Source organism: Sparus aurata, unplaced genomic scaffold (assembly GCF_900880675.1).
Source record: "Sparus aurata unplaced genomic scaffold, fSpaAur1.1, whole genome shotgun sequence".
NCBI lineage: Eukaryota > Metazoa > Chordata > Actinopteri > Spariformes > Sparidae > Sparus > Sparus aurata.
The window spans coordinates 28,761-52,533 of NW_022045165.1; the positions used below are offsets into that span (position 1 = coordinate 28,761).

Sequence of the window (23,773 nt, forward strand, 5' to 3'; positions counted from 1 at the left end):
ACTCTTGCCACAGCAACTTCTTGCTCACAACTTGGGTGATTGTAGATACAAAGCAAAGTACGCAAAAAGGAAGGATAGGACATTTAAGCAAGTTTGCACCCGTACCTTTTTTGTGATCATCTTGATGACTTCCTGCATGATGCTTTTACACACACACGCACACACCTGCATATATATATATATACATATATATATATATATATATATATATATATATATATATATATATATATATATATATATATATAGATAGATAGATAGATAGATAGATATATGTGTCTCTTTGTTTAGAAGGTGTGGATGAGACTGACTTTCACAAATCTAAACTGTTTTCATATGTGGTCACCTGTCTCCATCTAGTGGACAAAACAAGCAATTGAATCCACATCATGAAATTGTAGATTTTAAAAGCACACCACTTACAAACCATGAAAAAGCAGCGGTTTTTCACCTGAAATCAAGTGGAAATGCAATCGATGGAACACAAAGACTATTGTTAGCAGAAGTGAAGTGTTTTAGTGTTTCATCTTGGACATCGCCTTTGTTTTTCCTTGTATAATCATGTCCAAACTATGCCATATTTGACTCATTTCATCAGCTCAGTGTCTCTGGTAGAATGAAATGCACTCCGTGTCACCTGCAATGTTTGTCTGAACCCTTTGTTTCTCAAATAAATTAGTTAAAGAAAAGACAGTGCCTTTGTGTTTTTCACTTTTTTCTGTCACCCTTTCTTTGTCAATCTAATGTTAACAAGACTTCAAGGCATTTTCCTTCTAAGCAAAAACATTTATTTAAAACATGGTCATCATAACAACAAACCACAACAAACAAACAAAAAATAACATGAACTTGACTAGAACAGTCCCCACAACTTCCCAAACATCACACACAGCACACATGTTTTTTAATCGTCCAGCCAATCCAGGTCCATGCCCTCCCCTTTGAAGGACGCCCGCCTTACTCCGTAGTCCCAACACAGTTCGTCGTTAACAGCTATGTCTCTGGTGGCCAAGAAGAGGACAGAGTCTTTGGCTCCGTCTGGCAAGTTAAGTCGGAAGACCACGGGCTTAACATTAAAAGCCTTGCACGAGTGGTTCATCCTTCTGCCGAAAGTGTCCTTGGCAGGGTGACACTCGCAGGGGAAGGTCTGCGCATCCAGGCACAACTTCGTGCCGAACCTGCCCTTAAAAAAGAACAGGTAGCACATCGCTCCCTCCTCCAGGTCTTCTATCCTCTTCTTCCACCCAGGTTCTGATAGGAGCTTTCCATGATAGTCGCATATCACATCCCCTTTGGAGAAGGGCATGGTGGCAATGACACCTGCACAGAAAGAGCACAGGAAAAAAACCAACACATAAACAGCTGTTGTTTAGCGGCCATTGCAAAGTCCTTACAGGAAAGTTGTGCTTTTCTGTCTCTCCTCACCTTTACCCTTTGGTTCTCCAAAATCTTTTAAGGCAATCCCCCTCCACTTTTGCTCCACCACTGACTTCATGATATCTTCATTTTCCTCAATGGCGGTCTTTAAAGGGGACACCCACGCTTGAAGCACATCAGTGAAAGAGGGGACATTTGTCAGCCACCCCTCCTTCGTGGCGATGGCTTTCACTTTTTCCTCTTTCGGACACTGCCTGCCACAGGAAGCTGGGAGGAAAAGAGTGAGTGAGTGAGTGAGGCAGTGAGTGAGTGAGTGAACAAGTGAGTGAGGCAGTGAGTAAGGTCTGTGAGTAAGTGAGTGAGTAAGGTCACTGTCAGTCAGGCAGTCAGTGTGTGTGTCAGTCACACAGGCGATGACGAAAGAAGATGCAGTCATATTGAGACAGTAAGAAAGTTTTCCACAGACAGCATACAATATGTTTTGGACAAAGACAAAGCTGATGCCTACCAGCGACATGTAGCACACGCTTCTCGTACTGCATGCGTCTCCACTTGAAGTAATGGGTCCGTTCACCTCCAAATCCGGCGTCGGTGATGTCGTCTTTGGACGGGGGGGGGGTGAACGGATCGTCACGGGGAATTATTTCACGAAAGCCTCCTGTCCGTCATCAAATGAGCCTTTCGTTGACGCCGAACTGCAGGAAGAGAAAAGCACCCATCACAATCGGGCAGTTGTGACTTTCGGACGCGTTGCCGTCGGCACCGAAACAGACAGTGTTTACCTTTTGTCCTGGTCAGCTGTCCCCGCGGCCTCGGACGTCCCCGCGGCCTCGGAACTCTCAGCCGCCTCGGACGTGACGGACGGACGGCTCGGGACCTGTCCCCCGGCAATGTTTTGACAGCTGTGTTGTGGAGGAGAGGGGGAACAGACAGAGACCAAAACAAAAACAAAAAACAGAGACAGAGAAGAATAAATTTTCAAGTCACAGCTTACGTTCAGTGGTTGCAATATGCCCTGTCTGAAGTCAAGAACAAGCCATCTAACAATACTAGCACTAATAATTACCAGTTAAAAGTTACAAAAGCGGCCTGCTAGTTCTGGAAGCTTAATGAGTGAAATGGCCTCACCCCTGTTTAAGAAAAGAAAAGCACACTCACTGCTTCCACAGACGGTGCAAATCGGTCCTTGGATTGGCCACCGGAAGGCCTGTGCTCCCCAGGAAGAAACAGGTGAAGTAGGCACTGAACCACTGTAGGTGGGAGATGAAATGTCAAGATGTTTTTTTCAAGTCTGTGGAAATGGTTTCCTTACTTGAATGTAAAAAAAAACAAAAACAACAACAATAACAACAACAACAAAAACACAACCAAAACACCCCAAGGAAACCCTCAACTCACTCTATCTTCATCTACGCTGATAACAGCTCTCTGCGTGCCATCTTTGAATCTGATAGTTGCTCCGATACCGGGGGTCAGCTGCCTGTCGTACCACTCCGTCAGCTGTGATGGGGGATTGTTTTTGCAGGTAAGGATACAAACAACTTGAAGTGTACGACAGTCAAAGTTGCAAGGAAACAGAAACAGTGTCGAGGGAACTTTGGAATAAGCGCATGCTTACTTTGAAGTCCGCCACCATCTTTTCGGCTATGCCGTGTCTCTTCAACAGGGTGGCCATGCAGAAATAGCGGTACATCGTAATATGATGATGCGATAGGCGCTCCCCCGTCTGGAGCCTGTGGCATGCTTCCTCCATCCAATCCTCTGCCAAGTCCAGCAGACGCTGGTGCTCCGAACTCCTCTTCTCCTGAGAGCTGACGTGCGTCACAGATTCATTAAAGCGATGCACATTTGAAACATTAAAAAAAAAAAAAAAAAAAGAGTCACCTTAAATGTTCATCCAATCAGAAGCATAACCAACCTCAGCTCTGCACCCTGAGGGCCCTCCGCTCCTTCACCGACAACAAAGAAGCCTTTGCTCCGGAGAAGGTGAACTAGGGACTGGCGAGACGCTTCGTCTGGAACTGTGGAGCACAGGTCCTTGTACTCCCAGCGTCTGCCAAACTTAGTCCATTCTTTCTGAGACAGCTTGGCTTGCTTAAGCTCTTCATCCCGTTCTGCTTGTGTGTTGTCTTTCATGCATACCCTTTTGAGGTGGACGGGCAGTGCATCATAACCCTTCTTGCATCTGAAGCAATAAACAATTCGCCTGTCAGGGACCTCCCTTCCGAAACAGAGGACAGAGAGAATGCATTCATCAGATGTAAGCATCTGCACTGCCTTCTCCTAATTTTAGTCAGGTGAAGTGTACAGTCACAAGCACATAAGGTCTCACTTTTACATCAGTCACAATGTATTCCTGGTGTCACCAGCCTTATCTGTGGAAACACAATGTCGACACACACACACACACACACATACACACACACACACACACACACACACACACACACAGTTAACCATGTAAAGCAGTGGCGGCTGGTGACTGAAAAAATTGAGGAGGACAGGAGGAAAACCAGTCCACGGTGTCATGTTATTTTATACAAGTCAACTACTTATCCCTACTTTCTTATATTCAATGAAAACTAAGCAATAAAACAATGACTTATAAGAATTCTTTAAAAAACATTTTATTAAATGGCTAATATACAAGACAAAAAAAATAACACTGTATACCCCTTCCGGAATTTGATCCCCAGTCACCTGCTCTACTCACTGTGCTACCACAGCAATCAATGTACATACTTCACGACAGCACAGGACATCACACACATCACTCATCACAATCGCCCGGTCGTGCCGCTAACGTCCAGCAGGACGAACGAAACGAAAACTATGAATTATTTTTCTGACTGCTTCGCTCTGATTTCTCCCAACAGTTTTTTTTTCTATCAGAAATGTGCTTATTTTTCCTTTGAAACCGATTCCGATATCGCTGAAAACTCCATATTTCTTGTCCGAGCATGGCGGGCAGTGAAAACTGTAAAATACCATATTGACCCGAATATAGGACGACCCTGATAATAAGACGACCCCTCTTTTCAAGACTAATCTTCAGAAAAAGACTCTGATATCCAAAATTTGTTTCTCAGTAACAAACTCACACACCTTCCTGTCAATCTCTTGGAAGTGGCCGCTTAGAGGACCACGATAAGCTTTTCTCTTACTGTTAGCGTTTTCAGACGGTCTTTTTGGACCCGCCATCTTCGGACGTTACACTCCGTTACTCCATATTTCTTGGCTGGTTGACAGTTGTTTGGCGCCTCCGCTGCATTGATCTCATTATCTTAAAATCAGCGTCATAGCTCCGCCTCAGATGTCTGTTAACTTGCCACACTTGATCCACTTTGCTCCGTAAAATCACCACGTCTCTCCATTTTTCATCTCCTGTCACTTCTTCTCCGCTGTGATTGACAGATAACCGCAGCCACAGTGTCAGTGACGTCTCTACAACAAGATGGCGCCCTCTGCCGTTGCGGTCGCGTAGCGACCCAGGCAACTATCAGCATGTGTCAACGGTTAGACCCCGATTATAAAACGACCCCACTTTTTCACATAATCTTAATCGAAAAAAACAAAAAACAAACTCGTACTATATTCGGGTCAATACGGTACATAGAAGTATTTTTTGTTTACGGCTGTATAAATGTGAGAATGAAATTTGGGAACTGTTATTGGACCAACCTGCTGTCAATCTTGTATTCTGGTTGCTGATTGGTAAGGGAGGACGTCCTCCCTTAGCGCGTCATTTTACGTGTCTTAGCCAATCATAGATCAGCATGAAAAAATCCTGAATGCATTGAGTGAATGGAAGGAGATCCCTCCCACGGAGGACAGAAGCCCTCCGTCCTCCTCTAGCCCCCACCTTCCTGCTCCCTGCTCCTCTCACAGACTGCTCTGTCTCCTCCGTCTGCAGCTGACACTGTTCAACCGTTTTAGGTGGATTTTCTTCCAAAGAAGAAACTTTTTTAATGATATAATATATATAATATTGTATAAATGATACTGAGATTTGGTAATGATTTATTTCAACCAGTTACTCTGTCTTTAAAAAAAATGGATCTTCCTCTTGCCTCCCAAAAATAGAGGAGGACCAACCTCCTCTGCCTCTATGGACGAGCCTCCTCTGATGTAAAGCCTGACACATACAACAAAGCCAAGTAAATTCAAATTTTTTGCAACTGAGATGTTTACAACACCAACATCAGGCCAAAAACTGTGGCCATGTCATGTTGTTTATGCTATATTTTGTGTAGCACATTTGACAAATTCCGCATGTTTGGCAACTTCTTGTTCACCCCACCATTACATAAAATCCAAATGAAATACATAAAATATTAATGAAATCGTAAACTATCACCGTAAGGTAGCAAATACATTGATGCTGGAGTGAATTAAGATAACACTCCCCCCCCACACACACACACACACACACCCCATTACCTAAATTCCCCAAAAAGACATAAAATATAAATACAATCGTAAAGTATCACTGTAAAGTTGCAAATACATTGATGCTGGTGTGAATAAAGATAACGTTTTACACCTGAAAATAAAATGTAGGAAAAATGTATAATCCATACGCACTTATTCAATCCCCATCAGCACGTGTCTCAGGGCGCACTGCGCCGCCCCTCCCCCACCATTACCTAACTCCCCTGCCAAAAAAATACATAAAATATGAATAAAATCGTAAACTATCGCGGTTGAGTAGCAAATACATTGATGCTGGTGTGAATTAAGATAACATTTTGCACCTGAAAATAAAATGTTGGAAAAATTTATAATTCATATGCACTTATTTATTACCCATCAGCACGTATCTGAGGGCGCACTGCGCAGCACCTCCCCCACCATTACCTAACTTCCCCCCCCCCCCAAAAATACATGAAATATGGATAAAATCATAAACTATCGCCGTAAAGTAGCAAATACATTGATGCTGGAGTGAATTAAGTTAACACTCCCCCCCCCACACACACACACACCCCATTACCTAAATTCCCAAAAAAGACATAAAATATGAATAAAATCGTAAAGTATCGCTGTAAAGTTGCAAATACATTGATGCTGGTGTGAATTAAGATAACGTTTTACACCTGAAAATAAAATGTATATTATTATCATTATTATTAGTAGTAGTAGTAGAAGTAGTAGTATTATACCTGCTCACACGCACACATTCGGCCTCAGCAGTGTCACAAGGCAATAAAATCCTAAAGTTACCATAGCAAATAAGCTGATGCTGATGGAAATTAAGGTAATATCTTACATCTGAAAATTACATGTTCGCATAATTGATAATCATTTTACCTGTTCAGACGCGGTTGTGACCTCTCGCTCTGCGCAGTTCTCAAATGGTCCTGAAACTGGACTTGAGATTGGCACTTACGCTGTGACGCGGTTCTGACACCGCGAGCTCCGCCCACTGTTATGTACATACTGCATTTGCCTTACACAACAGACAGCGAACGAGAGGCACGGGTCATCTGACCAGCCACTGGCCACCGGGACTACCAGGACGAGGCATCACATCGGCTCAGCAAGGTGAGTTTATGTTGTTGGGCTTTCCTTCTCGGTTGTTGTTATTAAATCAACAAAGTCATGCACATTACCCCAAAGGTCATAAGCTTAGTTTTTCTACATACGGACGTTTTTTCGCCATGTTGTTGCAGGGACAGCCTCGGTAGCTACAATGTAATAACTTGTGCAAAATCCGCGAGGAGTCAGACAGAGTGCGATAATAGTTTACTACTTTTAAAAGATGTATTCATTTATTAATGTATCGTGTCTATGGTGTTTCTACACATAGATGAATAAATGAATAGGTCCGCGTTGCTCATGCGCTCCGTGTGTGCCATGAGCCATGCGCTCCGCGTGGCTCACGCTCTCCGCGCGTGACTCAGGGCGCACTAAATGCGCCCAGAATCTAATACCGATAGTCTTTAAATTCTCGCTTCACGTTGGCTCAGCAAGGTGAGTTTATGTTGTTGGCCTTTCCTTCTCGGTTGTTGTTATTAAATAAACAAAGTCATGCACATTACCCCAAAGGTCATAAGCCTAATTATTTTACATACGCGACGTTTGTTTCGCCATTTTGTTGCAGGGACAGGCTCGGTAACTACGATGTAACAACTTGTGCAAAGTCCGTGAGGAGTCAGACAGAGTTAGATAGTAGTTTACAACTTTTAAAGGACATATTCATTCATTGATTTTTCGTGTTTTATGGGTTTTTTTGTTGTTTTTTTTACCCATAGATGAATAAATGCATTGGTGTGGTGCGCCGGCCGGAGCGCGTGGCTCAGGGTGCACGATGTGGGCCTCCAATCTAATCCCGAGAATCTTTTCAATCCAATGCTAACACTGACCTTGATAATCAAATCATTGTCATTGTGATCTTTTAATTTTCTGGACCTAGTTTTGTCAAATCGTTTTGCTGATGTAGTTGGGGTTTTGCTTTTGTGTAGTGTTGCAAATGTCAGAGAGACACAGAGAGAGCTATTTAAATTTAGTCCGTGGAGTGATCTCCAGGCCGACCCAACCATCTCAATTCATCTTTAATGGTCAAGCTTAACTAAAAGCAATGCGTGAAATGATTGTTGATTCATCACAATGCGGGTAAAAGCTGCAATCAATAGTGACATTGATATTAAGTAACACCGGCCAGCCCCGATGTCTAGCATGGGCTGTTATCAATGGGCAATGTGTGTATGTATTGAGTGTGTGTCGTGTAAACTGGCCCCAACATGTTTACATGCTGTGCAAGGTGTTACTGTTTGTGAGCTTGTTTGCTGTTGGGTATCTTTTGATTAGACGTATTCATAGTAGAATATGATGTCATCACTTTTTTCTGTCTTCCATTACAAACGCAGCAGATCGAGATGATGTCGGCTCCCGTGAGTCCCCAATTATCTCCCCTACAACAGACCCCGGACACCACGGACACCGACTTCCTCAGCGTTGCGTCAGACAATACCGAATGTCTCCTCGCCGAGCTGGGCCACCACAGCGACATTGGGGGATTCCTTCACGCCGATTTCCGGCTCCCCATACACTGCACCAGCCCCACTAATCACCATTGCCTCAGATACACGTACGACATCGACGGCGTCGTGATGCATGTGCGCCACATGAGGGATTTATTTGCGGACGTGTGCTATCTGAACCTGCCCCTGGGGAATGCCAAAACGCCGAAAAAGCAGTATAGCTACTTGAAAAAGAACGTGTACCTGCCAAACTGTAGTCCAAAAGGCATAGCGGCCCTGAAGAACAGCCTCGGACACAAAATAGCGGACGTCGCGGGAGGCTACGTCCTCACGCTTTGCGCTGTCCCCAGCTGCCTCACAGAGCCAGACTTCAGGCTGCAAAACCCGAGTCTGTATGCCCCTCTTGCGGCCGAACTGCTAAGAAACGTGACGGACGAGTTTTGCCGACACCTGAATAACCTGACACCGATGGACATGTCGCGCCCCACGGTACAGAAGCAGGGCACTACCAACCTGGCCTATTTCCGAGTCCTCAGGGTGGATCAACCCTTCATTCTTAGCCTCCTGGACAAGGCAGTGGAGAAGGCCAAAAGCTGCTACTTCTTGACCGTCATCGCCACCCTTGGGCAGTTTGGCCAGCGGGACACTGACATCCTGCAAATCAGCGACTTGGTGTCCCAGGATTCAGTGGTGTCCTTATCAGTCCACCTTGCCATAAAGGTGCTGGCTGGAGAGAGGAGGACACGCATCTCCTCCTCTCTCGTTACGGTCTGCTTGGCCTGATTGGCATGAGGGGGTCACTCTTTACGACACTGGGAATGCACGAAACGTGCAATTTCCAGTCAAACTTGAACAATCTAGGTATGGACATAGGCCAGGACTTAATGAGCGTGCTGTCAAAAACCGGCAAAGTAACTTTCCTCCAGCTCTACGCCGACGCTCCGCACATTCACTACAGCCAGCCATTCAAACACCCCGTGAGTGGGGTTCTGGTAACTTGTGGCTTGTCCCACCCAAATTTCATAACCACCCTCACCAGCAGGGCACACACGTACCTCAGGTACGTCCGGGACCTGAGCCGCCGCCTGGCGTGTCAAGTGGGATGCCGCATCGAGCAGGTGGTGCGTTTTGATGGCAAAGATGTTCCCTTTGACATTAACCCGCGGGACTATTTCGATCATTCAGCTCTGCAGAAGCTTTTCCTTGACCATGCGCTGCTGGTGCCCTTCCAGGACAGAGAGGAAGGCCAGGGTCTCCTATCCACATTGAGGAATGTTGTCAACCACCTGGCCGGCGTCCTGGGACAGTCCTTGCGAGACAGCGAGGGCGTTGGCAGGTACCACGCTTCTTGGAAAGCATTTCAGGCGGAGCTGGCCCTGGAGGATCTCTTCTTCGGCCATCCCTTGTCAGTCCTTGACAACACCCTCAGTGCCAGCCCGGGAACCAGCACAGTCAATGAACGTAGCGTGAGCCACGAGAGGGGTTTCATCGGGCTGGCACCCCACAACAGCGCCAGTCTGGAAGAGTCCCCGCCTCCCCTCCATCACTGGACCAGGGACGAGCTACAAAAAACACGCATCCAGAGGATCTGGGCACTGTGTCAGTGTTTGGAAGCTGGACCGGCCGTGCTTGGGGCAGCCCTTATAAGGGTCCTGCTGGGGGATCTTTACGACGATCAGCTTCCCTGGACCTCCCTTAAGGCAGACACTCCCCCTGGCAGGCTGATTGGTGCAACCGATGTCAAGAAACTGGCCGAGGACCTCGCCAACAAAGACAGCTTCCCAGTCCCACACACATTCAGCAGGGCGCGCACCCTGGTGAGTGAGGCAGGGCAGGATGTGGTGGAGTGCCTGGTCCAAGGCTTCACCGCTGAGGCCATCATCTTCTTCCCAGGATTCAAATTCACAGACCTTCGCAGCACCAAAAGGATCTAGTGGAACTACAGGGACTGGATTCAGGTCAGCCACGGAGATCAGTCCATCCTACAAATGTCTCACGTCGCCTCCAACACACTTCAAGTTCTCTCAGAGATTGAGCGGCGCTCCCTCTGCTTTTCAAAACACCTGGAGGTGTACCGAGACCATGGCATGCCTTGGATGGCAACAGTGTTACAGAGGCTCCCGAAGGAGATGAAGGGAGGTTTGCTCCTCAACACACTCACCTTCATCTCCTGCGTTGCTTTGATACAGAATGGAGCTTACATTGACTTTGTACACTTGAAAGAGCTTCTCCTGCAGATGAGCCTGGGAGGTGTGTCACAGGCCCGACTTCAGCAGCTACTCATCCTGGGGAAATTCAACCTGGAAAAAGTGAGAAATGTCAGGATCTGGAGACTGCATCCGTCTGTCCCGTATAAGGTATGCATTAGCTGGCCTGTCCGTGTCATTCCACAGCACTTGTTTTTGATATGCTATTTGTCTTTTTTATCTATTTACATCTTTATTTCTTTGTAGTAGTAGTAGCTGCTCTTTTTATCTAAAGCATCCTGTGACTTTGTCTTTTTTAAGCTGCTGTGCAAACGAAGGTGTTGTTATTTCTATTGTCATTATAACAATGCTTGTTGTCGTCACAGCTATTGTCGTTCATATATTCTTAACAGTTGGAGAAACGTGTGACCCCTTTGCCATCCCTCCGAGCACCTCCCAGTGAGGCGACTAAGTGTGTCCAGCCCCTGGAAGATGTCCAAGCGGTCGATGACCAGGATGAGATAAGGCCCGCAGCGGTGCCGGCTGCCACGTGCTTGCCGGCCAACTTTCGGCAGGAGTGGACCGCAGATGAGGAATCGCTCGTTCCCAAAGAGTCCCAGGTCACCCACAAAGTTGCATACCAGGAATACATCCAAACATGCAGGAAGAGAAAGTTGCCAGTAAGAACATTTGATGCCTTCAAGCGCAAGGGGCAGCGCCTGATGACTTGAAGCACACAAAAGATAGCTAAGAAAAGAATGTGCTGTTGCAATGTTTGAATTTTGTATTTGTATTTTTTTTGGTATGTATATATGTTTGTGTGATTTGCTGTTGCAATCGTTGCCTTATTTATTGTATAAGTTCAAAGTAGTTGATGTCTTCAAGCGCAAGGGGCAGCGCCTGATGACTTGAAGCACACAAAAGATAGCTAAGAAAAGAATGTGCTGTTGCAATGTTTGAATTTTGTATTTGTATTTTTTTTGGTATGTATATATGTTTGTGTGATTTGCTGTTGCAATCGTTGCCTTATTTATTGTATAAGTTCAAAGTAGTTGATGTCTTCAAGCGCAAGGGGCAGCGCCTGATGACTTGAAGCACACAAAAGATAGCTAAGAAAAGAATGTGCTGTTGCAATGTTTGAATTTTGTATTTGTATTTTTTTTGGTATGTATATATGTTTGTGTGATTTGCTGTTGCAATCGTTGCCTTATTTATTGTATAAGTTCAAAGTAGTTGATGTCTTCAAGCGCAACAGGCAGCACCTGATGACTTGAAGCACACAAAAGATAGCTATATAGCTATACATATATATATATATATATATATATATATTATATATATGTATATGTTTATATATATATATATGTATATGTATATATGTTCATATATATATATGTATATATATATATATATATATATATATATATATATATATATATATATGTATATATATACATATGTATATATGTATGTGTGTGATTTGCTGTTGCAATCGTTGACTTATTTATTGTATGAGTTCAAAGTAGTATTCAATTATCTCCACTGATGCCACGGTTGATGTCACACAATGCAACGGCAAAACATTTTCCTTCCTTTTTTTCATTTCGTCTATTGCACATGCATCATCCGCTGTCGCTTCCTCATGAATGCAGGAAAGCTTCTTGCTACCCAGCTCCTCCTTCTTCTTCTTATTGTGACATATTGTAGCCTCTGTGGCTAACCGTGGCATCAGTGGAGATAATTGAATACTACTTTGAACTCATACAATAAATAAGTCAACGATTGCAACAGCAAATCACACACACATACATATATACTGTACTGTAACTAATATATACCAAAAATAAGTTTATATATATACATGCATATATATAATATATATTAATATATGTATGTGATCGTGTATATTGAAAATGAGGAAAAATAAAAAAAAAAAACCCTCACATGGACTCTGCCTTGACGAGGCGTGAGGGCTTAAAGCCTCTGTGATCCTCTGGTGTGTTTCAGAATCTCCAGAATCACAGAGGCCAAACCAAAGAGTCCACAACATACAGCTAAAATTAAACTGAAATTGCCTCCCTGTTTTGCAACAATGCTTCGCAGTTTCATGCTTCTGTTCGGCTGTCAGGCGCACGATTCACATTGTCATTTTTAAAGGTGGACATGGAGAGAAGTACTGACACTGCCACAGCAGCTGAGAGGGAAGAGCTGAGACGCAGCAGTGTTCCTGTATTCCACCGCGGCTTCTCCGAGACAGGTGCACCAGTGCTGAGAGACAAGGAGGTCAGTGTGAAAACCAGGGATACCTTAGTATTTTGATTTTAACTCAAAACCCAATTTAATACCTGTCTTTTAAGGGAAAATAATAACAATAAGAAGTAAATATACAAAAACACACACACACCACGACCACCATGAACTCAAGTCCACAGCTCCAGCTGTTTTATTTTGCAGAGATTTTTGGAGACAGCTAGAGCTAGAACTAAAATAACTTAGTTTAACATTTAACATTTAAGTCAATTTTAAGATTCCAGGACAAGTGGAGACAAAAAAGACATGTAAATGATCAATTTAAGATCATACCATTTATGCACACATCAAAAACAAGCGAATAACTCTCATCCATCTGACATATGTCAACATGAGATATTGTATCTTGGCAAGTGCAGACTTATTTGCTGTGTCTCTTGTATTATTTACCTGAACACAGTTCACGAATTTAGCAGTTTGTCTGGCACATTCTCGACGGTGATGCTCCTGAATGGCTTGGTGCGCACAGACGACTTCTTATTTCTAACATAGAGGTCAGCTGTGACACACACAGCCATTCTGGATGCACAGTAAACACATCCAGATTTCAACAGGTAAGTGAAACAGAGAACTGCTTCGATGGTATCACAGTATGCAGATGCGATTTATTGTTAGGGTTAGTATGGCGGAGGAGAAAAACGACCAAGATTAAAGAAACTCAAGTTGGATGATGTTTTTTGCCAGGTTCATCTGAATATAGGTAATTGTGAGAGGTGCCTGCTGGACAGAGGTAGTCCAGAATTGTAGAGAACAATGCAGCTCATTTCTGGTTTCTAATACAGTATGAGATGTGTTGTTTTCAGCCTTTCTGGATGCAGTCAACAGCTCCAGCTGTTTTATTTTGCAGCGATTCTTAGTTTAACATTTGTTAACTCAATTTTAGGACCAAAATGACATGTAAATGATCAATTTAAGATCATCCCATTTATGCACACATCAAAAACAAGCGAATAACTTTGAACACAAGAACATCCATCTGACATATGTAAATATGAGATATTGTATCTTGGCAAGTGCAGACTTATTTGCTGTGTCTCTTGTATTATTTACCTGAACACTGTGAATTTAGCAGTTTCTCTGGTGAATTACGACTTTTCAGAGTGGCCCGAACCGAAAATTACGCGTGTGGGGTAAAAAAACAATAAGAAAACAGGTCTACTGGTGTGAAATCAGCTCTAATATGTTCTCATTTGTGCATTCTACAAGTACCAGAATGTGTGGCTTGTAAAGCATGTATGGTATGCATATTTAATGCATTCAAACATTTGCTGTGTATTCTTTGTCTCCTCTTATTTGCCGACAGCAAAACCTGGCAGGAGTATTGGAGAAAGATGAACGTGTTGGTGTGGTTAATGGACGAGAGGAAATGGTGGCAGTCTCCAGCATCAGCTCAACTACTTCCACTTTTCTCAAAAGCCTCCTTATGGTGCTGGATTACCTCTTCACGGACAGAAGCAGGTCAGAGACAAACACGAACATGGAATCAAACTACTGTATCCGGGCAGCGCCACCCATGAACAGTTATACTTACTGCTGAATTGCAACAGGTAAGTAAAACAGGTAACTGCTTCCATGGTATCACATGCAATTTATTGTAAAACTTAGTGTATGTATATGTATATGTATATATATATATATATATATATATATATATATATATATATATATACATACACTAAGTTTTACAATACATAGTTTTACTATATACATATATATATATATATGTATATGTAGTTACAGTGAGTAACCTCCACATGGGCTCTGCCTTGACGAGGCGTGGAGGCTTAAAGCTTCTGTGATCCTCTGGTGTCTTGAAGAATCTCCAGAATCACTAAAGCTAAACCAAAGAGTCCGCACCATACAGCTGAACTTGAAATAGCAATGCCTCCCTTTGTTCCAACAACACATTCAAGGTTTCATGCTTCTATGCAGTTGGCACGATTCACATTGTCATTTTCAAAGGTGGACATGGAGGGAGGCACCGACACTCTGCCACAGCAGCTGAGAGGGAAGAGCTGAGACGCAGCGATGTTCCAGTATTCCGCCGCGGTTTCTCCGAGACAGGTGCGTCAGTGCTGAGAGAGAAGAAGGTCAGTGAAAAACCAGGGACACCTTATTATTTAGAGGTGAACCTTGAATTTCTGGGACTAATTTTTTTGTAGTAAATGCACAATCAAGCGCAACAGGCAGCACCTGATGACTTGAAGCACACAAAAGACAGCTATATAGCTATATGTATATATATGTATATATATATATATATATGTATATATATATATATGTATATATATATATATATGTATGTGGTCACCTGTCTCCACCTAGTGGACAAAAGGAGGAATTGAATCATGAAATTGTAGATTTTAGAAGCACACCACTTACAAACCATGAAAAAGCAGTGGTTTTTCACCTGAAATGAAATGGAAATGCAATAAATGGAAGCCAAAGACTACTGTTAGCGGAAGTCAATTGTTTTAGTGTTTCATCGTATAATCATGTCCAAACTGTGCCATTCTTGACTCGTTTCATCAGCTCAGTGTCCCTGGTAGTATGAAATGCATTCCGTGTCACCTGCAATGTTTGTCTGAACCCTTTGTTTCTCAGATAAATTAGTTAAAGAAAAGACAGTGCCTATGTGTTTTTCACTGTTTTTTGCCACCCTCTTTATGTAAATCTAATGTTAACAAGACTTCAAGGCATTTTGCTTCTCAGCAAAAACGTTTATTTAAAACACAGTTCCAAGTAACAACAAAAACAAATGTGAATAATAAAAAGCAAACAACAGCAACACGTATGAACAATATAAACACAAACAACAGCAGCAATAACAAGAACAAGTATCAAAAAAACAAAAAAAACATCAGCATCAATCAAATCAGAGCAAACACTGTGGCCCGCAGTGGACGGCTAATGTGGGTCCCCCTTCGTCTCTTCTGGTAACTGTGTTGTGGAGGAGAGGGGGAGAAGAACAACAGAAACAGACAAAAATGTATTGTTATCTCCCACCTTATGTTGAGTGGTTGCAGTATGCCTGGTCAGAGGTGAAGAACAAACCAACTCACAATACTAGCAGTAATAATTACCATTTAACAAGTTACATAAGCAACCTGCTAGTTGTGGTTGCTTAATGAGTGAAATTGGCTCAGCCCTGTTTAAGAAATGAGAAGTAAACTCACTGCTTCCAGAGACCAGCCACAACATCTCCTGTGTTGCCCAGGAAAAAAAGGCCCTGGCCTGCTGCAGCTCGCCCCAGCCTCCTTTGGAGTGAGGGCCTGATGCAGGTGAGATAGGCCGCAAACCACTGTTGGTGGGGGGGAAAAAAAATTTGTCAGGATGTTTCTTTTCAAGTCAGTCGTCGGTGGAAATGGTTTTCTTCACTTAAAGGTACAAAACACACAAGCAAACAAACAAACAAACAAGCAAAAAACACTCAACTCACCCTCTCCAATGCTAAACTGATCACAGCTTGCTCAAAGCTGTCAGAGAAGGTGATTTTTTTCCCAACGCCTGGGGTCACCTCCCTGGCAATCCAGCCACCGAGTTCCGCCCACTGTTAAAGGTGAAAGATTCCTGTACGTAGAAATTCGTATGCATTGCCTTTGCCTTACAGGACTGGCAACCCTGACCTGACGAGGCACGGATCACTTCACCAGCCAATGGCCACCAGGTTAACAGTATTTCATAGAAGAAAAATAAATAAGAAAAACACACCTGGTAATATGTAAATTTAGGATTTCTACAATGTTTTAATTTTGTATGTATTAAATAGTAGTTCATGTTAGTTATATATATGTATATATATTCTCACCACTATCACTGTGTCCTGTGGCATCATCACATGTGCTGGATTCATCACATTTGCTGCAGTCCGTCTCCCAGGATATTTAAGCAAGCTTGCTCCCGGGGCAGTGCAAGAGGTCATCACCTGTGCGCCTGCAGCACTTGTGGTGTTTTCTGCTGCGTCTTTGCACAGCCAAGTGTGGCAGTTGCAGTATCCATTAATAATAGTTTGTTTTGTAGCCTTTGTTATGTCAAGTATTAATTTCGTTTTTGTGTTTTTATTGTTTTTCTGTTGATTGACATTTTGTTGTCATTTTTTTGTTTGTTGTTTGCCTTTATTTTTACAGATGAATCTTTTTCTTTGTGTGTCTCTGCAGATGGCCACGTTTCGACCCTATTTGGGTCTTCATCAGGCCAGGAGACACAAGGTAAGTATGGCTTTTTATATGAGGAGATGTTGCCCCTTCGAGCTGTGATGCCAAACTGACTTTTATCTTCCCTGTTTCCCTTTTGATAGTCTGTGTTTTTAACTTGTTAACTTCTTTCCTTTTCTCTTTCTTTTTTCTCCTTTGCTCCTATATATACATATAGATAGATAGATAGATAGATAGATAGATAAATAGATAGATACATAGATAGATACATATATGTGTCTCTTTGTTTAGAAGGTGTGGCTGAGACTGACTTTCACAAATCTAAACTGTTTTTAAATGTGGTCACCTGTCTCCACCTCGTGGACAAAAGAATCCTGTGTGTGTGTGTCTGTGTGTGTGGTTTGAGATGTTTTGGACTAGTTTGTGATAGACATCCATTTCAGTGTGTTCATTATATAGCATTCACAGCTGTATTTTGCCACGAGTCATGTGGCTGAACTGTAAGTTGTCAAAAGGAGAATCATATGAAGGTCACTGGCAGACTGATAAAGTGTAATTCAAACTTAAAGGTGTACAGTGTGTCCCAGCAGTCCAGCTGTGTTGCATTTGTGGTGTTTTTTGCTGCGTCTTTGCACTGACAAATCACTGAGTGTGGCAGTTGCAGTGCAACTCCACGTCCACAGGGTGTCGTGTGAAGCACCACCAACATCACCTGTGCTAAATTCATCATATCTGCTGCAGTCGTCTCCCAGGATATTTAAGCAAGCTTGCACCCGGTGCAGTGCATCGTATGTGCTTTTGTCTGTTGCAAGAGAGGTAGATCATCACACAGCATCCCCAGCAGATGTGATACAGTGCTGCTATTGAATCCACATCATGAAATTGTAGATTTTAAAAGCACACCACTTACAAACCATGAAAAAGCAGCGGTTTTTCACCTGAAATCAAGTGGAAATGCAATCGATGGAACACAAAGACTATTGTTAGCAGAAGTGAAGTGTTTTAGTGTTTCATCTTGGACATCGCCTTTGTTTTTCCTTGTATAATCATGTCCAAACTATGCCATATTTGACTCATTTCATCAGCTCAGTGTCTCTGGTAGAATGAAATGCACTCCGTGTCACCTGCAATGTTTGTCTGAACCCTTTGTTTCTCAAATAAATTAGTTAAAGAAAAGACAGTGCCTTTGTGTTTTTCACTTTTTTCTGTCACCCTTTCTTTGTCAATCTAATGTTAACAAGACTTCAAGGCATTTTCCTTCTAAGCAAAAACATTTATTTAAAACATGGTCATCATAACAACAAACCACAACAAACAAACAAAAAATAACATGAACTTGACTAGAACAGTCCCCACAACTTCCCAAACATCACACACAGCACACATGTTTTTTAATCGTCCAGCCAATCCAGGTCCATGCCCTCCCCTTTGAAGGACGCCCGCCTTACTCCGTAGTCCCAACACAGTTCGTCGTTAACAGCTATGTCTCTGGTGGCCAAGAAGAGGACAGAGTCTTTGGCTCCGTCTGGCAAGTTAAGTCGGAAGACCACGGGCTTAACATTAAAAGCCTTGCACGAGTGGTTCATCCTTCTGCCGAAAGTGTCCTTGGCAGGGTGACACTCGCAGGGGAAGGTCTGCGCATCCAGGCACAACTTCGTGCCGAACCTGCCCTTAAAAAAGAACAGGTAGCACATCGCTCCCTCCTCCAGGTCTTCTATCCTCTTCTTCCACCCAGGTTCTGATAGGAGCTTTCCATGATAGTCGCATATCACATCCCCTTTGGAGAAGGGCATGGTGGCAATGACACCTGCACAGAAAGAGCACAGGAAAAAAACCAACACATAAACAGCTGTTGTTTAGCGGCCATTGCAAAGTCCTTACAGGAAAGTTGTGCTTTTCTGTCTCTCCTCACCTTTACCCTTTGGTTCTCCAAAATCTTTTAAGGCAATCCCCCTCCACTTTTGCTCCACCACTGACTTCATGATATCTTCATTTTCCTCAATGGCGGTCTTTAAAGGGGACACCCACGCTTGAAGCACATCAGTGAAAGAGGGGACATTTGTCAGCCACCCCTCCTTCGTGGCGATGGCTTTCACTTTTTCCTCTTTCGGACACTGCCTGCCACAGGAAGCTGGGAGGAAAAGAGTGAGTGAGTGAGTGAGGCAGTGAGTGAGTGAGTGAACAAGTGAGTGAGGCAGTGAGTAAGGTCTGTGAGTAAGTGAGTGAGTAAGGTCACTGTCAGTCAGGCAGTCAGTGTGTGTGTCAGTCACACAGGCGATGACGAAAGAAGATGCAGTCATATTGAGACAGTAAGAAAGTTTTCCACAGACAGCATACAATATGTTTTGGACAAAGACAAAGCTGATGCCTACCAGCGACATGTAGCACACGCTTCTCGTACTGCATGCGTCTCCACTTGAAGTAATGGGTCCGTTCACCTCCAAATCCGGCGTCGGTGATGTCGTCTTTGGACGGGGGGGGGGTGAACGGATCGTCACGGGGAATTATTTCACGAAAGCCTCCTGTCCGTCATCAAATGAGCCTTTCGTTGACGCCGAACTGCAGGAAGAGAAAAGCACCCATCACAATCGGGCAGTTGTGACTTTCGGACGCGTTGCCGTCGGCACCGAAACAGACAGTGTTTACCTTTTGTCCTGGTCAGCTGTCCCCGCGGCCTCGGACGTCCCCGCGGCCTCGGAACTCTCAGCCGCCTCGGACGTGACGGACGGACGGCTCGGGACCTGTCCCCCGGCAATGTTTTGACAGCTGTGTTGTGGAGGAGAGGGGGAACAGACAGAGACCAAAACAAAAACAAAAAACAGAGACAGAGAAGAATAAATTTTCAAGTCACAGCTTACGTTCAGTGGTTGCAATATGCCCTGTCTGAAGTCAAGAACAAGCCATCTAACAATACTAGCACTAATAATTACCAGTTAAAAGTTACAAAAGCGGCCTGCTAGTTCTGGAAGCTTAATGAGTGAAATGGCCTCACCCCTGTTTAAGAAAAGAAAAGCACACTCACTGCTTCCACAGACGGTGCAAATCGGTCCTTGGATTGGCCACCGGAAGGCCTGTGCTCCCCAGGAAGAAACAGGTGAAGTAGGCACTGAACCACTTGTAGGTGGGAGATGAAATGTCAAGATGTTTTTTTCAAGTCTGTGGAAATGGTTTCCTTACTTGAATGTAAAAAAAAAACAAAAACAACAACAATAACAACAACAACAAAAACACAACCAAAACACCCCAAGGAAACCCTCAACTCACTCTATCTTCATCTACGCTGATAACAGCTCTCTGCGTGCCATCTTTGAATCTGATAGTTGCTCCGATACCGGGGGTCAGCTGCCTGTCGTACCACTCCGTCAGCTGTGATGGGGGATTGTTTTTGCAGGTAAGGATACAAACAACTTGAAGTGTACGACAGTCAAAGTTGCAAGGAAACAGAAACAGTGTCGAGGGAACTTTGGAATAAGCGCATGCTTACTTTGAAGTCCGCCACCATCTTTTCGGCTATGCCGTGTCTCTTCAACAGGGTGGCCATGCAGAAATAGCGGTACATCGTAATATGATGATGCGATAGGCGCTCCCCCGTCTGGAGCCTGTGGCATGCTTCCTCCATCCAATCCTCTGCCAAGTCCAGCAGACGCTGGTGCTCCGAACTCCTCTTCTCCTGAGAGCTGACGTGCGTCACAGATTCATTAAAGCGATGCACATTTGAAACATTAAAAAAAAAAAAAAAAAAAAGAGTCACCTTAAATGTTCATCCAATCAGAAGCATAACCAACCTCAGCTCTGCACCCTGAGGGCCCTCCGCTTCTTCACCGACAACAAAGAAGCCTTTGCTCCGGAGAAGGTGAACTAGGGACTGGCGAGACGCTTCGTCTGGAACTGTGGAGCACAGGTCCTTGTACTCCCAGCGTCTGCCAAACTTAGTCCATTCTTTCTGAGACAGCTTGGCTTGCTTAAGCTCTTCATCCCGTTCTGCTTGTGTGTTGTCTTTCATGCATACCCTTTTGAGGTGGACGGGCAGTGCATCATAACCCTTCTTGCATCTGAAGCAATAAACAATTCGCCTGTCAGGGACCTCCCTTCCGAAACAGAGGACAGAGAGAATGCATTCATCAGATGTAAGCATCTGCACTGCCTTCTCCTAATTTTAGTCAGGTGAAGTGTACAGTCACAAGCACATAAGGTCTCACTTACATCAGTCACAATGTATTCCTGGTGTCACCAGCCTTATCTGTGGAAACACAATGTCGACACACACACACACACACATACACACACACACACACACACACACACACACAGTTAACCATGTAAAGCAGTGGCGGCTGGTGACTGAAAAAATTGAGGAGGACAGGAGGAAAACCAGTCCACGGTGTCATGTTATTTTATACAAGTCAACTACTTATCCCTACTTTCTTATATTCAATGAAAACTAAGCAATAAAACAATGACTTATAAGAATTCTTTAAAAAACATTTTATTAAATGGCTAATATACAAGACAAAAAAAATAACACTGTATACCCCTTCCGGAATTTGATCCCCAGTCACCTGCTCTACTCACTGTGCTACCACAGCAATCAATGTACATACTTCACGACAGCACAGGACATCACACACATCACTCATCACAATCGCCCGGTCGTGCCGCTAACGTCCAGCAGGACGAACGAAACGAAAACTATGAATTATTTTTCTGACTGCTTCGCTCTGATTTCTCCCAACAGTTTTTTTTTCTATCAGAAATGTGCTTATTTTTCCTTTGAAACCGATTCCGATATCGCTGAAAACTCCATATTTCTTGTCCGAGCATGGCGGGCAGTGAAAACTGTAAAATACCATATTGACCCGAATATAGGACGACCCTGATAATAAGACGACCCCTCTTTTCAAGACTAATCTTCAGAAAAAGACTCTGATATCCAAAATTTGTTTCTCAGTAACAAACTCACACACCTTCCTGTCAATCTCTTGGAAGTGGCCGCTTAGAGGACCACGATAAGCTTTTCTCTTACTGTTAGCGTTTTCAGACGGTCTTTTTGGACCCGCCATCTTCGGACGTTACACTCCGTTACTCCATATTTCTTGGCTGGTTGACAGTTGTTTGGCGCCTCCGCTGCATTGATCTCATTATCTTAAAATCAGCGTCATAGCTCCGCCTCAGATGTCTGTTAACTTGCCACACTTGATCCACTTTGCTCCGTAAAATCACCACGTCTCTCCATTTTTCATCTCCTGTCACTTCTTCTCCGCTGTGATTGACAGATAACCGCAGCCACAGTGTCAGTGACGTCTCTACAACAAGATGGCGCCCTCTGCCGTTGCGGTCGCGTAGCGACCCAGGCAACTATCAGCATGTGTCAACGGTTAGACCCCGATTATAAAACGACCCCACTTTTTCACATAATCTTAATCGAAAAAAACAAAAAACAAACTCGTACTATATTCGGGTCAATACGGTACATAGAAGTATTTTTTGTTTACGGCTGTATAAATGTGAGAATGAAATTTGGGAACTGTTATTGGACCAACCTGCTGTCAATCTTGTATTCTGGTTGCTGATTGGTAAGGGAGGACGTCCTCCCTTAGCGCGTCATTTTACGTGTCTTAGCCAATCATAGATCAGCATGAAAAAATCCTGAATGCATTGAGTGAATGGAAGGAGATCCCTCCCACGGAGGACAGAAGCCCTCCGTCCTCCTCTAGCCCCCACCTTCCTGCTCCCTGCTCCTCTCACAGACTGCTCTGTCTCCTCCGTCTGCAGCTGACACTGTTCAACCGTTTTAGGTGGATTTTCTTCCAAAGAAGAAACTTTTTTAATGATATAATATATATAATATTGTATAAATGATACTGAGATTTGGTAATGATTTATTTCAACCAGTTACTCTGTCTTTAAAAAAAATGGATCTTCCTCTTGCCTCCCAAAAATAGAGGAGGACCAACCTCCTCTGCCTCTATGGACGAGCCTCCTCTGATGTAAAGCCTGACACATACAACAAAGCCAAGTAAATTCAAATTTTTTGCAACTGAGATGTTTACAACACCAACATCAGGCCAAAAACTGTGGCCATGTCATGTTGTTTATGCTATATTTTGTGTAGCACATTTGACAAATTCCGCATGTTTGGCAACTTCTTGTTCACCCCACCATTACATAAAATCCAAATGAAATACATAAAATATTAATGAAATCGTAAACTATCACCGTAAGGTAGCAAATACATTGATGCTGGAGTGAATTAAGATAACACTCCCCCCCCCCACACACACACACACACCCCATTACCTAAATTCCCCAAAAAGACATAAAATATAAATACAATCGTAAAGTATCACTGTAAAGTTGCAAATACATTGATGCTGGTGTGAATAAAGATAACGTTTTACACCTGAAAATAAAATGTAGGAAAAATGTATAATCCATACGCACTTATTCAATCCCCATCAGCACGTGTCTCAGGGCGCACTGCGCCGCCCCTCCCCCACCATTACCTAACTCCCCTGCCAAAAAAATACATAAAATATGAATAAAATCGTAAACTATCGCGGTTGAGTAGCAAATACATTGATGCTGGTGTGAATTAAGATAACATTTTGCACCTGAAAATAAAATGTTGGAAAAATTTATAATTCATATGCACTTATTTATTACCCATCAGCACGTATCTGAGGGCGCACTGCGCAGCACCTCCCCCACCATTACCTAACTTCCCCCCCCCCCAAAAATACATGAAATATGGATAAAATCATAA

General features: G+C 43.5%; 2 protein-coding genes and 1 long non-coding RNA gene across 16 annotated transcripts; all 3 read right to left on the reverse strand.

Moving 5' to 3' along the window:
• Positions 1 to 765: 765 nt before the first annotated feature.
• Positions 766 to 4,601, reverse strand: LOC115578107 (uncharacterized). Of its 8 annotated transcripts, XM_030410942.1 has the most exons (10): positions 4,542 to 4,601; positions 3,716 to 3,752; positions 3,296 to 3,598; positions 2,996 to 3,188; positions 2,776 to 2,877; positions 2,536 to 2,627; positions 2,160 to 2,314; positions 1,886 to 2,072; positions 1,426 to 1,644; positions 766 to 1,320 (listed from the first exon to the last, which is right to left on the reverse strand). In XM_030410942.1, coding segments are annotated over exons 2-8 (897 nt in total). In that variant the 5' UTR covers positions 3,718 to 3,752; positions 4,542 to 4,601; the 3' UTR covers positions 766 to 1,320; positions 1,426 to 1,644; positions 1,886 to 2,022. The 8 variants fall into 8 exon arrangements, with proteins under 8 accessions (XP_030266802.1, XP_030266805.1, XP_030266807.1 ...); XM_030410945.1 differs by lacking the exon at positions 3,716 to 3,752 and having other exon boundaries at positions 4,542 to 4,586; XM_030410947.1 differs by lacking the exon at positions 3,716 to 3,752 and having other exon boundaries at positions 3,296 to 3,562; positions 4,542 to 4,558.
• An 11,049-nt stretch (positions 4,602 to 15,650) lies between these two features.
• LOC115578112 (uncharacterized) lies at positions 15,651 to 16,373 on the reverse strand. The gene is made up of 3 exons (XR_003983379.1): positions 16,296 to 16,373; positions 16,033 to 16,157; positions 15,651 to 15,796 (listed from the first exon to the last, which is right to left on the reverse strand). It is a non-coding gene; the product is annotated as an uncharacterized LOC115578112 (long non-coding RNA).
• Positions 16,374 to 18,262: 1,889 nt separating this feature from the next.
• Positions 18,263 to 22,093, reverse strand: LOC115578106 (uncharacterized). 7 transcript variants are annotated; one of them, XM_030410934.1, is made up of 10 exons: positions 22,034 to 22,093; positions 21,214 to 21,250; positions 20,796 to 21,098; positions 20,495 to 20,687; positions 20,275 to 20,376; positions 20,033 to 20,124; positions 19,657 to 19,811; positions 19,383 to 19,569; positions 18,923 to 19,141; positions 18,263 to 18,817 (listed from the first exon to the last, which is right to left on the reverse strand). In XM_030410934.1, coding segments are annotated over exons 2-8 (897 nt in total). In that variant the 5' UTR covers positions 21,216 to 21,250; positions 22,034 to 22,093; the 3' UTR covers positions 18,263 to 18,817; positions 18,923 to 19,141; positions 19,383 to 19,519. The 7 variants fall into 7 exon arrangements, with proteins under 7 accessions (XP_030266794.1, XP_030266796.1, XP_030266799.1 ...); XM_030410936.1 differs by lacking the exon at positions 21,214 to 21,250 and having other exon boundaries at positions 22,034 to 22,087; XM_030410939.1 differs by lacking the exon at positions 21,214 to 21,250 and having other exon boundaries at positions 20,796 to 21,062; positions 22,034 to 22,051.
• Between the last annotated feature and the right edge of the window lie 1,680 nt (positions 22,094 to 23,773).